Source organism: Phocoena sinus, chromosome 9, assembly GCF_008692025.1.
Source record: "Phocoena sinus isolate mPhoSin1 chromosome 9, mPhoSin1.pri, whole genome shotgun sequence".
NCBI lineage: Eukaryota > Metazoa > Chordata > Mammalia > Artiodactyla > Phocoenidae > Phocoena > Phocoena sinus.
Genome location: NC_045771.1, coordinates 24,374,046 through 24,388,483, shown reverse-complemented (window position 1 = coordinate 24,388,483; position 14,438 = coordinate 24,374,046). Strand labels below are relative to the sequence as shown.

The window sequence follows — 14,438 nt, the reverse complement described above, 5'->3', positions numbered from 1 at the left end:
TATATTTATAATTGTTACATCTTCTTGGATCCCTTGATCATTATGTAGTTTCCTTCCTTGTCTCTTGTAACATTCTTTATTTTAAAGTCTATTTTATCTGATATGAGTATTGCTACTCCAGCTTTCTTTTGATTTCCATTTGCATGGAATATCTTTTTCCATCCCCTCACTTTCAGTCTGTATGTGTCCCTATGTCTGAAGTCGTTCTCTTGTAGATAGCATATGTATGGGTCTTGTTTTTGTATCCATTCAGTGAGCCTGTGTCTTTTGATTGGAGCATTTAATCCATTCACCTTTAAGGTAATATTGATATGTATTTTCCTATTACCATTTTCTTAATTGTTCTGAGTTTGTTTTTGTAGGTCCTTTTCTTTTCTTTGGTTTCCCACTTAGAGAAGTTCCTTTGGCATTTGTTGTAGAGCTCTTTTGGTGCTGCTGAATTCTCTTAGCTTTTGCTTGTCTGAAAAGCTTTTGATTTCTCCATTGAATCTGAATGAGGTCCTTGCCGGGTAGAGTAATCTTGGTTGTAGGTTCTTCCCTTTCATCCCTTTAAATATGTCCTGCCACTCCCTTCTGGCTTATAGAGTTTCTGCTGAGAAATCAGCTGTTAACCTTATGGGAGTTCCCTTGTATGTTATTTGTTGTTTTTCCCTTGCTGCTATCGATAATTTTTCTTTGTCTTTAATTTTTGCCAATTTGATTACTATGTGTCTTGGCATGTTTCTCCTTGGATTTATCCTGTGTGGGACTCTCTGCGCTTCCCAGACTTGGGTGCCTATTTCCTTTCCATGTTAGGAAGTTTTCGACTGTAATCACTTCAGGTGTTTTCTCGGGTCCTTTCTCTCTCTCTTCTCCTTCTGGGACCCCTATAATGCAAATGTTGTTGTGTTTAATATTGTCCCAGAGGTCTCTTAGGCTGTCTTCGTTTCTTTTCATTCTTTTTTCTTTATTCTGTTCCGCAGCAGTGAATTCCACTATTATGTCTTCCAGGTCACTTATCTGTTCTTCTGCCTCAGTTATTCTATTGATTCCTTCTAGTGTATTTTTCATTTCAGTTATTGTATTGTTCATCTCTGTTTGTTTGCTCTTTAATTCTTCTAGGTCTTTGTTAAACATTTCTTGCATCTTCTTGATCTTTCCCTCCATTCTTTTTCCGAGGTCCTGGATCATCTTCACTGTCATTATTCTGAATTCTTTTTCTGGAAGGTTGCCTATCTCCACTTCATTTAGTTGTTTTTCTGGGGTTTTATCTTATTCCTTCATGTGGTACGTAGCCCTCTGCCTTTTCATCTTGTCTGTTTTTCTGTAAATGTGGTTTTTTTCCCACAGGCTGCAGGATTGTAGTTCTTGCTTCTGTTGTTTGTCCTCTAGTGGATGAGGCTATCTCAAAGGCTTGTGCAAGTTTACTGATGGGAGGGACCGGTGGTGGGTAGAGCTGGTTGTTGCTCTGGTGGGCAGAGCTCAGTAAAACTTTAATCTGCTTGTCTGCTGATGGGTGGGGCTGGGTTGCCTCCCTGTTGGTTGTTTGGTCTGAGGTGACCCAACACTGGAGCTTACCCGGGCTCTTTGGTGGGGCTAATGGCAGACTCTGGAAGGGTTCACGTCAAGGAGTACTTCCCAGAACTTCTGCTACCAGTGTCCTTGTCCTCACGGTGAGACATAGCCACCCCTCCGCCTCTGCAGGAGACCCTCCAACACTAGCAGGTAGGTTTGGTTCAGTCTCCTATGGGGTCACTGCTCCTTCCTCTGGGTCCCGATGCGCACACTACTTTGTGTGTGCCCTCCAAGAGTGGAGTTTGTGTTTCCCCCAGTCCTCTTGACATCCTGCAATCAAATCTCGCTAGCCTTCAAAGTCTGATTCTCTAGGAATTCCTCCTCCCGTTGCCAGACCCCAGGTTGGGGAGCCTGACGTGGGGCTCAGAACCTTCACTCCAGTGGGTGGACTTCTGTGGTATAAGTGTTCTCCAGTTTGTGAGTCACGCACTCAGCAGTTATGGGACTTGATTTCATTGTGATTGTGCCCCTCCTACCGTCTCATTGTGGGTTCTCCTTTGTTTTTGGATGTGGGGTGTCTTTTCTGGTGAGTTCCAGCGTCTTCCTGTCAATGATTGTTCAGCAGTTAGTTGTGCTTTCGGTGCTCTCGCAAGACAGAGTGAGAATATGTCCTTCTCCTCTGCCATCTTGAACCAATCCTGGCTTTTTAAAATTTTTTTTTGTTTTTGACTCTACCACACGGCTTGTGGGATTTTAGTTTCCTGACCAGGGATTGAACCTGGGACCGTGGCAGTGAAGAGTCCTAACCACTGGACTGCCAGGGAATTCCCCAAAGATGCTGTTTAAATCATTAAATCCTTGTTGTATTATGACTGTAGCTGTAGAAGAAGCTTTAGATAAATCTTTGCATGAACTGTACCAATGATGGGGAGGAAGAAAGGCCAAAATGTACAGTTTGCCTCCTTCCTGCCTTCATAGACTTTGTGGTCAAGTCATTCACCATATACTTCTTTGGTCCTTTATGACTCCAAAGAGTCGTTGGCTAGAGCTTATAATTGGGGTGTGAACATGTGGGAATTTGTTGAATTCCGACATTTGTCTTAGGTCCTGATTTTGGAAGCACGCCAAAGTTGTGTCTTGAGGACAGCTGCTGGCATGATTACTGTTGCAGTGTTTTTTGGAATCCAGTTTGCAACCAGAATGAAGAATTTTTAAAAAACCCAAAGCAGTATTGTACCATCTCAACAAAGATATCTCCTCTGGAGTCCCAATCCTTTTTTCTCCAAAGTTGTCTTGATTTAAAGCCTTCGTTTCTCAGTTTCAATGTTTGCTTCTATCTCAAGCTACATTTTTTTTTTCCCCCTGTGGAATTCTGGCAGTAATTTTGGATCTCTGAAGCTGATGATTGTTTTTTTTTTGTGGGGAGGAGGGAAAGAGCAGTACTGAGGATTTCTGGCTTGAGAAATTGTAGGTTAGGAGTCCCTGTTGAAAATCCCTACTGATCATGGCGGGAGCTTCAGTTTCTGCAGAAGGCTGTTGATGGAACGAGGCGCTGACATTGTGGAAAGGCTTTCCAGGTTCACTTCAGCTCAGATACGTATGAGAGAGAGAAGAGCAGAGCCATTTTTGGGTTTGGTTGTTTTTTTGTTTTTGTTTTCCGGTCTGTCTACTGACTTTCTGGCTGCTCTTGTATGTAGTTTGTTTTCCTGTCTAATGAAGGAGTCTTCATCTTCAGACTGCTTTGCTTAGCTGGCCTTATTGAATGTGTAAGTAGTTTTGGGGTGACATTGTCTGTAATGGTATTTGTTCTGCATTCCCCAGCTCTGTTCTGCAGACAACAGGGAGTAAGGGTGGTTCTTAGTCACTTTCCCTGCGCTGTGTCCTGCTGAGCTCTGCCCGGATTCTAGTTCCTGAATCTGGGATGGTTAAATGAAGCTCTCCCTCCTGGAGCGGCTCCCTTCTGAGCCACCAGCTTGTTCTCTTGTAATCACTGATGGTGGCAGTACCGAGACGTGTGTTCTTTGGATACTCTCATTAAATGCTGTTATGATTGAATCTTTTGTTTTGTTTGTTGAGTCTGAAATCCAGAAGCTGCACTCATGATGGGTTTCTGTTTATAGGCCTGGGTCTGAAGCCACAGATGTGAAACAAAGTCTTTGGTCTTTTCAAGGGGAGAAGTTGCTGAAGAAACCCAGAATCAAAGATGAGCCTGATATTTCTGTTGTGAATTCACTAACTACATGTGTTTATTATTTCTCACGTCCCAGTCCTGAGCAGAACCGGCTTTCGGAGTGTGAGGAGCAAGCAAAAGCAGCTAAGAAAGGAATGTGGAGTGAGGGGAATGGTTCACATACTCTCCGGGACCTCAAGTATACCATTGAGAACCCAAGGCACTTTGTGGACTCACACCACCAGAAGCCTGTTAATGGTGAGGCTGTCGGGAAAAGACGGATATGACTCAGGGTGATTTCTCTCTATCTGCTCTTGAGGTTAATAAAACCAATTCTGCTTTAGTGCCCAAGGGAAATTGTTAAGGGTAAAACAACACCTGGTATTTTGGAAGGGAGCTTGAATCCAGTTCATATAGGTTGCATCAGATGTATTTTGCTGAGGTTATTCCTTTGCGGCTACAAGCTAGTAAATTGCTGGTAATTTTGCACATGGGGGATCTTCCTATTTTCTCTAAAAGATGGCTACCTAAATACTGTCCCCAAAACTTCAAGGTAGACATGTGTATTCTGTATGTAGCGAAACACATGTGCGTGTGCCCATGTGCGTGCATGCACACACACACACATTCTTTATAGTTCTTGGTCCTACTTTGAGATCATATTAACTTACAGACTCAGTAAAATAAAATTATTACCAATCCTGAATTGTTGTTATTTTTTTGCCAGGCACTCAGTACACAGATTAAGCTTTGTTATCTGTAAGCTAGGTTGCTTAGGTATAAGCCATGAGGTCCCAGAAGGTTCAAAAGACGTAGAAGTTGGTCTGAACCAAATCCCCCAGGAATAGTTTGGGCAGGAGTCTGTTGTGTGAACACTCGTGATGTGCCGGTGCTTCGTCACTCTTGGAGGGAGGCTTTCTTGGGGTTTGGGGGAGAGGAACTGCATTCCGGGCAGTTTGTTTGGGCATTGTTTATCCTCGGCACGACTTTTGCTCTGACTCAAGGCGTTTGTTCTGTCATGCAGCTATCATCGAGCACGTGCGGGACGGCAGTGTGGTCAGGGCCCTGCTCCTGCCCGACTACTACCTGGTCACGGTCATGCTGTCAGGGATCAAGGTCAGATCATACATTGGGCTACAGGGTGGTGATAGGGTTTGTGGAAGCGTTCAGTGACAGACTCTTCTACTTGGGGACTTCGTATGTACTGTTTCTTTCTTGTATGGGCCGTTAACATTGACTAGAGTACTTTAAACTTTGCAGTTGGACAGTTCTAATTAGATCAAATAAGACGTTATTTTTTAAGTACTCAGGGTCTGTTTGGAGTGGGCTACGCTGAGATTGTTGAAACCTAGGGAGGAGGGGATGGGAGGCTCTGAAGTTTGTTGAGTGTGGCTTGTCATAAAATACCCATTTTGATTAAAGAAATAATCAGGGATTTAAAACGAGGCAGTGGTGAATCTCTTCTTGGCAAGGGGTCATTTTCAAGTATTGATATAATTAAGATGATTTCCCCCATGGTAACATGAGTTTTGTTTGCTTTACCAAAAAGTGTGGGATGATGATATCTCTAGTTGCATTTTATCAGTATGCTTTAAAAAGGGTTGGAAGACCTGATTTGAGACCTTTCCAAGCTCAGTTTTGTGGGGTTTGTGCTTTTTGGACGGTTCCCTGTGGCCTGAGCGAGCCCAGCACTCCCATTAGGCTGCGTCACCCACTCGCCTTACTTTTGCTTTAGTGCCCAACTTTTCGACGGGAAGCAGACGGCAGTGAAACACCAGAACCTTTTGCCGCAGAAGCCAAATTTTTCACCGAGTCTCGACTGCTTCAGAGAGACGTCCAGATCATTCTGGAGAGCTGCCACAACCAGAACGTTCTGGGTACCATCCTTCATCCAGTGAGTGTGCCTATGCAGACTGGGCCGTGTGGGGGGTGTGTGTGTGGGATTCCACTTGGGGTTTGAAGAGCTGTAGTTTTGCTTTTCTTCTTCCCCTGTATATTCATGAGCCACTGAAATATCTTGGCAGGATTATAATCTACTGATTTTGAGGACTTTTCTAGGGAGTTATCAGTTACCTGATAGAATTGGACGAATCTGCAACTTTGTACTTATAGAAAACTCGTCTCAGTTGTTCCCAGGTTTATAAGGGGAGGAAGGACTCTAGCACTTATTTTCCCAAGGGCTGGTCCTAAAGCTTGCCAGTAAGAAAGGTGGGAGGTTGCCACATCAGTGAGAAGTGGTGATGAAGCTTGTAGATGGGATTGGTGAGTTTTGTATGCAGGTCTAGAAGTTAGCTATGTGGGGTTTTGGTAGAACTCTGAAGAGGAAACCATTCTATGGAAAAACTGTTCCAGGCCTTATCCAGTTACTGCTAACTCTGCTTTTGAGTAGGAACTAGGTTCTTTAAGTTCTTGTAGTTCTGACTATTGGGAGTTTTACTCTGTTGTATACTTTGGTAGGTGGGGGTATTCTTGGATGGGAAATGACTTTGTTTTTTAACACCCAAGTTTAAGTAGATTTTCATTATTGTAACCTCTATCCAATACAGAATAAACTATTGTTACTCTTTGGCTAAAGAATTCTTCCATGATGGCAGTTGTGGAAGGCTGGGAGGCTTGGTTTGGAATGTGCCAAGGTCATGTCTGTTTCTTCTGGAGTGCTAGCTGTCTGCCAGAGCCCTGCCAGATGGCTCTGTGTCACAGTAGAATGTGAATTACAATTCACTGGGCAAAATGTAACTTAAGTTATCCCTTACTCAGCCTGTTCTTTAGCTTTCCCCTTATGAAAAGGGGAGTAAGTGCTGATCGCAGGGAAGGAAATAATAGGTATAATCTCTACTGAAGATTAACATCCTCTGCCCACAAGAAGAGCTATTGAAATGTCAATTCCATTCTATGCCACTAACATTTATCCTACCCCTGTTAAGTGAGAGTTACTGTGCTGGGTGTTGTGGGATGTGAAGCCAAGGCTGTTGAAAGGAGTCACAGAGCAGCATCTCCCCTCTTATGGCTGATTTCTTAATGAGAGAAATGGCTCTTCTTTTTTTTTTTTTAAACTGCAAAGTAGATTGTGGCAATGTTAATCATGTCAGAAGTCTAGAGAAACAGATTCTCTTGCAATAGAATCTAATCTATGCCTGCTTTCTCACGTGCCTCGTTTTTCAGAATGGCAACATCACAGAGCTCCTCCTGAAGGAAGGTTTTGCCCGCTGTGTGGATTGGTCGATTGCAGTTTACACACGGGGTGCAGAAAAGCTGAGGGCGGCTGAGAGGTAAGGTCTGTCGGGGAAGCCTTCCAGCCAAGGATCTTGGTAGGGATCTTCAGGGGAAGAAATCTAGGGCTCTTCTCTCACCCATCCATGTCAGTGTAAAGGATTAGGGAAATTCCAAAAGAGGCCAGGATCTCAGAGAGGAGTGGCTTACTTATAAGTCTCCAGGTTCAGTCTAATTCAGTGCTGTATACCTAGGGCCTAGATTTTTCACTCAGACATTATTCTTCACCTGACTTGCTTTTTTAGCGTTTTCGGTGCACTGTTTCTCCAAGACCCTCACTTAAATTCCAGGTTTTAGGCATTTGAAATGAAATAAACTTGAGGCTTATTTGAGGACAGTGAAATAGCTTATCAGCTACTTCCCGGCATACAGGCTGGAGCCAGGCATATGATGGAAAGATAGAGCCGGTGGGTCCCCAAACAGAACTATCCAATGTTGTTGTGAGGCCTGATGCCCTAATTTATCTAACAGTATGTTGTATCTGTTAGATAAAGTATGTTGTAGTTATAAATGCTAATGCAGCTGTGAGGTGTTTTTGGCTCATGGTTAAAGCAGATGTAGCAATAACTGATTTCCAGGCAAATGATAGTTGGATATTGCCAAGATCAGTGGCTGTTTCAAAATGTTTCCAGGTATATAGGTGAACTTGATGCTCCTGATGGGGCAGATGGAAGAAAATGAAGCAGGTAGATGAATAGAGATGATGTTCTCAAAGTCCCAGCAACTGTCTCTCAGGATACATTTAGGTAGAAGGCCAGGACCATTAGTGACAACATTCCACTCAAGCCTGTGTGGCTTATTTCAGAGTCATAAGACTGTAACGGTCTTGATAACTTCACATTTTTGCCTTTGAGGTGCACAGCTAGGAGATGTGCAAGAACGTGAATTAAATGACTGTATTTCCCCTTTGCTAGCTCTTTTACAGCTTTCTGTACCTGTAAGCAGAAATACTTGGGATTTTTTATCTGGGCCATTTGATATGGCCTGCCTGACAAAGGTAGACTGATTGAAAAAACACAATGGTTGTACAAATTGTCTAGTATTTTTATGTTCCACAATTAAATTCAAAAGATACAATACCCTTATCAAGCACAGCGTTCCAGATACCTCTGATTATTTCATGATGCTCAATTTTTTTATTGTTGTTCAGAAAATCCTGTAAGTCTGTTATTCTAAATACTGTTTTGGTTGGTAGTTCTTTTTGCATTCTTTAAGTTCCTGCCTCTCTCTGAAGAAAGTGAGTTACAGTGACAGTAGTTTCTACGTGTTTTATAACATCTATAAGAGATTTTTAAGAGTGCTCATCATTAAAAAACAGGCTTAGACCAAGGAATGCAAATCATGTTTCAATGATATGATTACTTGCCTGTTGTTTTGCATGCTGTGTTATAGACTTGCTTGCATTGTTGGTAAATCTGTATTGAAGTAGTTCACGTGCTTTACAACTACTACATGCTGCTTTTAAAGGTTGCAATACTGTTTTCAGAAATAATAGTTTAATAGTCCCTTTCTCCTCCATCCATTTATTTCTCAGTAAATACTTTGACAGTTTTTTACTGATATATAATATATGTGTGTGCGTATATATATATGATTAGAAAGAAAATCTTTGCACATATTCCCTTTCCCTCTCTTAATCTGACTCAAAAAAATGTCTCCTGGGCTTACTACTCTAAAACAAATTTCTGCCAGCATGATTTTTTACCTTTTGGCAGTGAAATTCTATTGGATTTTTGTCCATTTTTCATAATCATTAGTTGCACTAGAGTGACAATTTTGTTCTTGTTTTCCACATGGGCTTTGGGTTGCTGACAACCTTTTCATAATTCAAATGGAAATTAAGCAGGCCTATGCTTTTTAAAAAATATATTTGTTAGATGTGTGTGTTCTCCCTCCCATTTAAGAGAGTAGTTGCTCTGTGTTCGTCATTCCAGCGCCTGGCATTTAGTAATAGCTTAGGAGGTACTTGATAAGCCAAAAGAGCTAATTATTGAGGTGGACTTGTACTGTCCAGACTCAGAAAAGTGTACACCCAGACCTCAGCCTATCAGCCATGGGTTTATGGTATATATGCATCTTGGATAGTTCCAGTTGCTGTACAGTTTTTCTTGTGGCTGTCATGCTTTGTTCAGGTTTGATTGGCCGTTTCTGCTGGGTGCCTTGTCTATGAGATAGGGTAGGATTCTGTGCTGTTTGCTCCTGTGGTGATGGTGGGTTCCATTGCTGACCTAGTCCATCTGAGTGATTTGCATCCTTGCTTTGTTGCCAGGTTTGCCAAGGAGCGCAGGCTGAGAATATGGAGAGACTATGTGGCTCCCACTGCTAATTTGGACCAAAAGGACAAGCAGTTTGTTGCCAAGGTGAGTCATTCTCAGCATCTGGAGATGCATTGTGGAGGATGTCAGGCTAGTGATAATACAGAGCTCTGAATAATCAGTCAAGAGCTGAAGCATTTCTATTTTAGGCAAACCACTGCATGGCTTGCATGGATGTGTGTGCATGATTGCATGCACGTGTGTATTTATTGTAGCGGACTCAGAAGCCATAAGAACTTAAATTTCTTGCCTTGAATTTGCATAACTTCATTAGAAGTTCATGGGTTAAAGTAGACATTGACCCCTTGAAATGTCTCTTATATTCTGGAGGTTCTGTCCATTTAGCAAATGACATTCTCTTAGATTTCTCTTTTCTTTTTTTGGCCATGCTGCATGGCCTGTGGGATCTTAGTTCCCACCAGGGATTGAACCTGGGCCAATGGCAGTGAAAGCACTGAGTCCTAACCACTGGACTGCCAGGGAACGCCCTCTCTTAGATTTCTTATGCCCAAGTATATATGACTTCAAATTTCTCTCCTTTCTGTTTTGGGACTCTTGTGGATTTGAACTTTTTCTAATGTAATGTGTTTTGTGTTTTTTTTTAATTTAATTTTATTTATTTTTTATACAGCAGGTTCTTATTAGTCATCCATTTTATACACATCAGTGTATACATGTCAATCCCAATTGCCCAATTTATCACACATCCCCCCCACCCCCCCGTGGCTTCCCCTGCTTGGTGTCCATACGTTTATTTTCTACATCTGTGTCTCTATTTCTGCCCTGAAAACCAGGTCATCTGTACCATTTTTCTAGGTTCCACATATATGCGTTAATATACGATATTTGTTTCTCTCTTTCTGACTTACTTCACTCTGTATGACAGTCTCTAGATCCATCCACGTCTCTACAAATGACCCAATTTCGTTCCTTTTTATGGCTGAGTAATATTCCATTGTATATATGTACCAGATCTTCTTTATCCATTCGTCTGTTGATGGACATTTAGGTTGCTTCCATGACCTGGCTATTGTAAATAGTGCTGCAGTGAACATTGGGGTGCATGTGTCTTTTTGAATTATGGTTTTCTCTGGGTATATGCCCAGTAGTGGGATTGCTGGGTCATATGGTAATTCTATTTTTAAGTTTTTAAGGGACCTCCATACTCTTCTCCATAGTGGCTGTATCAATTTACATTCCCACCAACAGTGCAAGAGGGTTCCCTTTTCCCCACACCCTCTCCAGCATTTGTTGTTTGTAGATTTTCTGATGATGCCCATTCTAACTGGTGTGAAGTGATACCTCATTGTAGTTTTGATTTGCATTTCTCTAATAATTAGTGATGTGTTTTATTGAGGGCTCTCCACTGATGTGTCCTGGGATGGATTTCTCTGATGTGAACTAGAGCTACTGGGTAGATTGTTTGGGTCCAGCAGGAGTGCTGTAGAAGTGTTTTTTCCTTCATTGTGGGGTTTGGTACCTTGAGTGTTAGAACCTGTAGTAGACCTCACTTTCCCAAAATTGCTAGTGTTTTTAACTGTTTGTTAATTTTGGCAAGACATAATGGAAGCTTTGTCTTTATGGACTTAAAGTGGTTCAATATCCATATCCTTGAGCTTGAGAAGTGGCTGTGCTAAAAATGTCTAATAGTGAGTTTAAGATACAAAGCCACTAGGTGGCACTGTCAGTCTGAAAAATCCTGGAATGCTTTTTCTTAGAATGGTAAAATTTTAACAAGTCTCCGAGGAATTGGCTGAATTTCTTCACTTTCTTTTTTATGATGCCCAAAGTAGTAGGTCACAGAATGTTCAAGCGGCCCCTTCCCTCTTCTGGTAGATGGTCTCTAAGCACCTGTAAGATTAAGTATAATCGTGACTTTTAGTGGACATTAGTGGGAGGAGCCCCTGGTTGGATACTCCCTATGCATCTTCCACATCTTGATGAAGATCAGAATGGACCCCTGCTTCTTTGTGTGAGGACCATACTAGTTTGGGAACTTGGGCATGGCTGCTCTGCCTAACTGAAACTTACTTGGTGTGTTTATGTTTCCTATAATCTGTTCTAAAGACTACACTGCACAATGAAAGGATGATAATTCACTCACCAAGGAGGCAGGCCTTCCATTTTTCACCATCATCACTTCGGGCATCTGTGATATTAGTGATGTAGATGACCCTTGGGAGGGTCTCATTATCCTGTACTGTCCCTAGCAGCCCCTCCTCAGTTGAAATTGAGTTTGTAGAGAAACCTAGAAGATTTTGAAGGGTTTTTTGGCCTTGGTAGGTTGGGGAACCTAAGGCATTGCTGAAGAAAAATTCTTCAGCTAAAGGATTAGACAATTGAGTCAGTGGCTTTGCATTTATCTTGAATATGATTTTATTGATAACTAGAAAAAGGAGAGCTTTAGGACATTTATAGGACACTTCTTCCATTTTAAAAAATCCAGGATCCCAGAATCTATGTTTTGTCTTTTTTGTTTTAAAACAGGGTGAGGCATTTTTTTTGCTTTTGTTTTTAATTACAATGAAGTTTTATTTGTTACAATGCCAGAGTAGAGGAGATTGCCTCCAAAAGCCAACTGAGTAAGGATCCTGTAGTATCCTAAACATAAATTTAGGTCATTTGGATATAGACTTGTTCAGAGAGTAGAGAGAAAAAGGTGTTTATAGGTAGATAAATGGTTTTTGAAACTTACTGAATTTTGGAAATTCTTCAGCCTTAGTTTTGTTTTTAAAACAGGAAAAAACATAAAAAAGAAGGAAAAACACTCATACTAGATGGAATTACTATGACACAGGCTTTTTTTTTTTTTTTTTTAAACAAAGTTGATCATACCGTCAATCTCGGAGGTTGGCAAACTATGGCCCACGGGCCAGATTTGGCCCGTCACTTGTTTTTGTGTGGCCTGTGAGCTGAGAATGGATTTTACGTAGAAAAAAAATTTCTGTGGCACATTGAAATAATATGAAATTCAAATTTCAGTGTCATGAGTAAGTTGGCACATAGCCATGTCTGTTCATTTACATATTGTCTAGAGCTGTTTTTGTGATACGATGGCAGAGGTGAATGGTTGTGACAGAGACCATATGGCCTGCAAAGCCTAAAATATTTGCTATCTGGCCCTTTACCGAAGAAATCTGCTGACCTTTGATCTATACCAGTCCTACTCAGAGTACCTTGATATGATATAAGGAGCTTGAGCCAGAATGTAAACCAAGGCATTGCTGCTTTCATCAAGAAAATCTTGCTACAGAAAAAATGTTCTCGGTGATGTAGTTGATTTATGTTCTCCTACAAGTGCCTTATCTCATTGCAGACTGGCAGCAACTTTTGAATAGTCCTGACTTGTATTCCTTTGTATATAATTTTTAAGTTTGTAAGTTTTTATTTTTAACACGTAAACATTTTTAAAGAACTCTAGGGTCTTCTTAAGAAATGTACTGTCTGGGGGCTTCCCTGGTTGTGCAGTGGTTAAGAATACACCTGCCAATGCAGGGGACACGGGTTTGATCCCTGGCCCGGGAAGATCCCACATGTCGCGGAGCAACTAAGCCCATGCGCCACAACTACTGAGCCTGTGCTCTAGAACACGTGAGCCACAACTACTGAACCCACGTGCCACAACTACTGAAGTCTGTGCTCCTAGAGCCTGCGCACTGCAACGAAGAGCAGCCCCTGCTCGCAGCAACTGGAGAAAGCCTGCATGCAGCAACGAAGACCCAATGCAGCCAAAAATAAATAAATAAATAAATAAAATTAAAAAAAAAGAGTGGTGACCTCCCAAAACAACACTGCAAAGGCTGAGTCACTTTAAAAAAAAAAGGAAAAGAAAAACAGAAATGTACTGTCTGTTTCCCTCTCCCTTGAGGCAGCCATTTATGTAAACATTTTTAAAGAACTCTATTCTCTGCTTAAGAAATGTACTGTTTGTTTCCCTCTCCCTCGAGGCAGCCATTTTCAACTCTTTGCTAATCCATGTCTTGGAATAAAATGTTACATTGCTCACTCTGGATTTTTCAGGCATAACCCCTTTTCCTTCACACCATGGAAGGTGAAGATTTAGTTTTTTCACACATGGGTGTGCATGTATTTTTCTGTATGCCTTCTAACAGGACTATACCATAATTCTGGCTCAGTTAATATTCAATGTTTACTTTGTAAATGCTAATCACTTCCGACCCATATAGCATATTATGAATACTTTTCATTTCCTGCATGATTTTTTGTTTTCCCTGGAGGTAATAATTATTTTAAAATTTATGTATATATCTTTCTCATACATATTAATTCAACCCCCACATTCTGGCTGTCTAAATCTCTTCTCAAGACATTGATTCAGTCTGTTATCCTTTATCTTTTTCAATACTGCTTTCCAGGAGCCTTGTAACCTGTACCAGCCTGGATTAGTTCTTTTTTTTTCTTTTATAAAGCTGTCATCTTTCGATTTCTTTACCATTATCCTGAGTTTTTCTTTGCCTCTCTCCTGGATTGGTACTATGTTTGCTGGATCTTTTGGCTTCTTTATGATTTACTACTTTATTTCGGTGGCACACATTCTGTAGCTTCTTGGGAAAAGAGTGCTTGGTAGGTAAATTTTTTGAGACCTTTCATATCTACTCTGTTATTACACATGATAGTTTAGGTGGGTATAGAATTTTATGTTAGAAGTTATTTTCTTTTAGAATTATGAAGTCATTGCTCCACTGTTATTTATCTATTGGAGTTTTTTTTTCCATGTATTTTAGTGGTCTGATCTCTCATCCTTATAATATATTTTTTATTTCTGTAAGCTGTTAGCAAATTCTTCTTTATTCTGAAATTTCACAATGATGCTCTTTGTTTACCCATGTGTGAGCACATTGTGGTTTAATTTTTAGTCCTTTATGTCTGTGAATTTAAACTATTTTGTTGTTGATTTCCATCTAGTTTATCTGCTCTCTGTTTTTCTAGAATTCCTGTTTGGATGTTTGAATTCGTGCACTAGTCTTCTAATTTTTTCTTAATATTTTCCATCTTTTTGTCTTTTCTTTCTAGATATCTTCATATATGTCTCTCACCTCTTCTATTAGACATTTCATTTATGATACTGTATTTTAATTTCTAAGAGCTTTCTTTGTTCTCTGAATGTTTCTCTTATACTGTTTAAAAAATAACACGTAATACTTATTTCAGAGATGAATATCATCTGT

At 40.8% G+C, this 14,438-nt stretch overlaps 1 protein-coding gene across 2 annotated transcripts in view; it reads left to right on the top strand.

Annotated features, from left to right (window-relative positions):
- SND1 (staphylococcal nuclease and tudor domain containing 1) overlaps window positions 1-14,438 on the top strand; it is a 420,353-nt gene that overhangs the window by 50,661 nt on the left and 355,254 nt on the right. For both annotated transcript variants that reach the window (XM_032642818.1, XM_032642817.1), the window contains exons 5-9: window positions 3,762-3,922; window positions 4,689-4,780; window positions 5,400-5,558; window positions 6,827-6,933; window positions 9,204-9,294. In XM_032642818.1, the coding sequence (XP_032498709.1) occupies window positions 3,762-3,922; window positions 4,689-4,780; window positions 5,400-5,558; window positions 6,827-6,933; window positions 9,204-9,294 (610 nt within the window). The remainder of the gene's footprint in view (window positions 1-3,761; window positions 3,923-4,688; window positions 4,781-5,399; window positions 5,559-6,826; window positions 6,934-9,203; window positions 9,295-14,438) is intronic.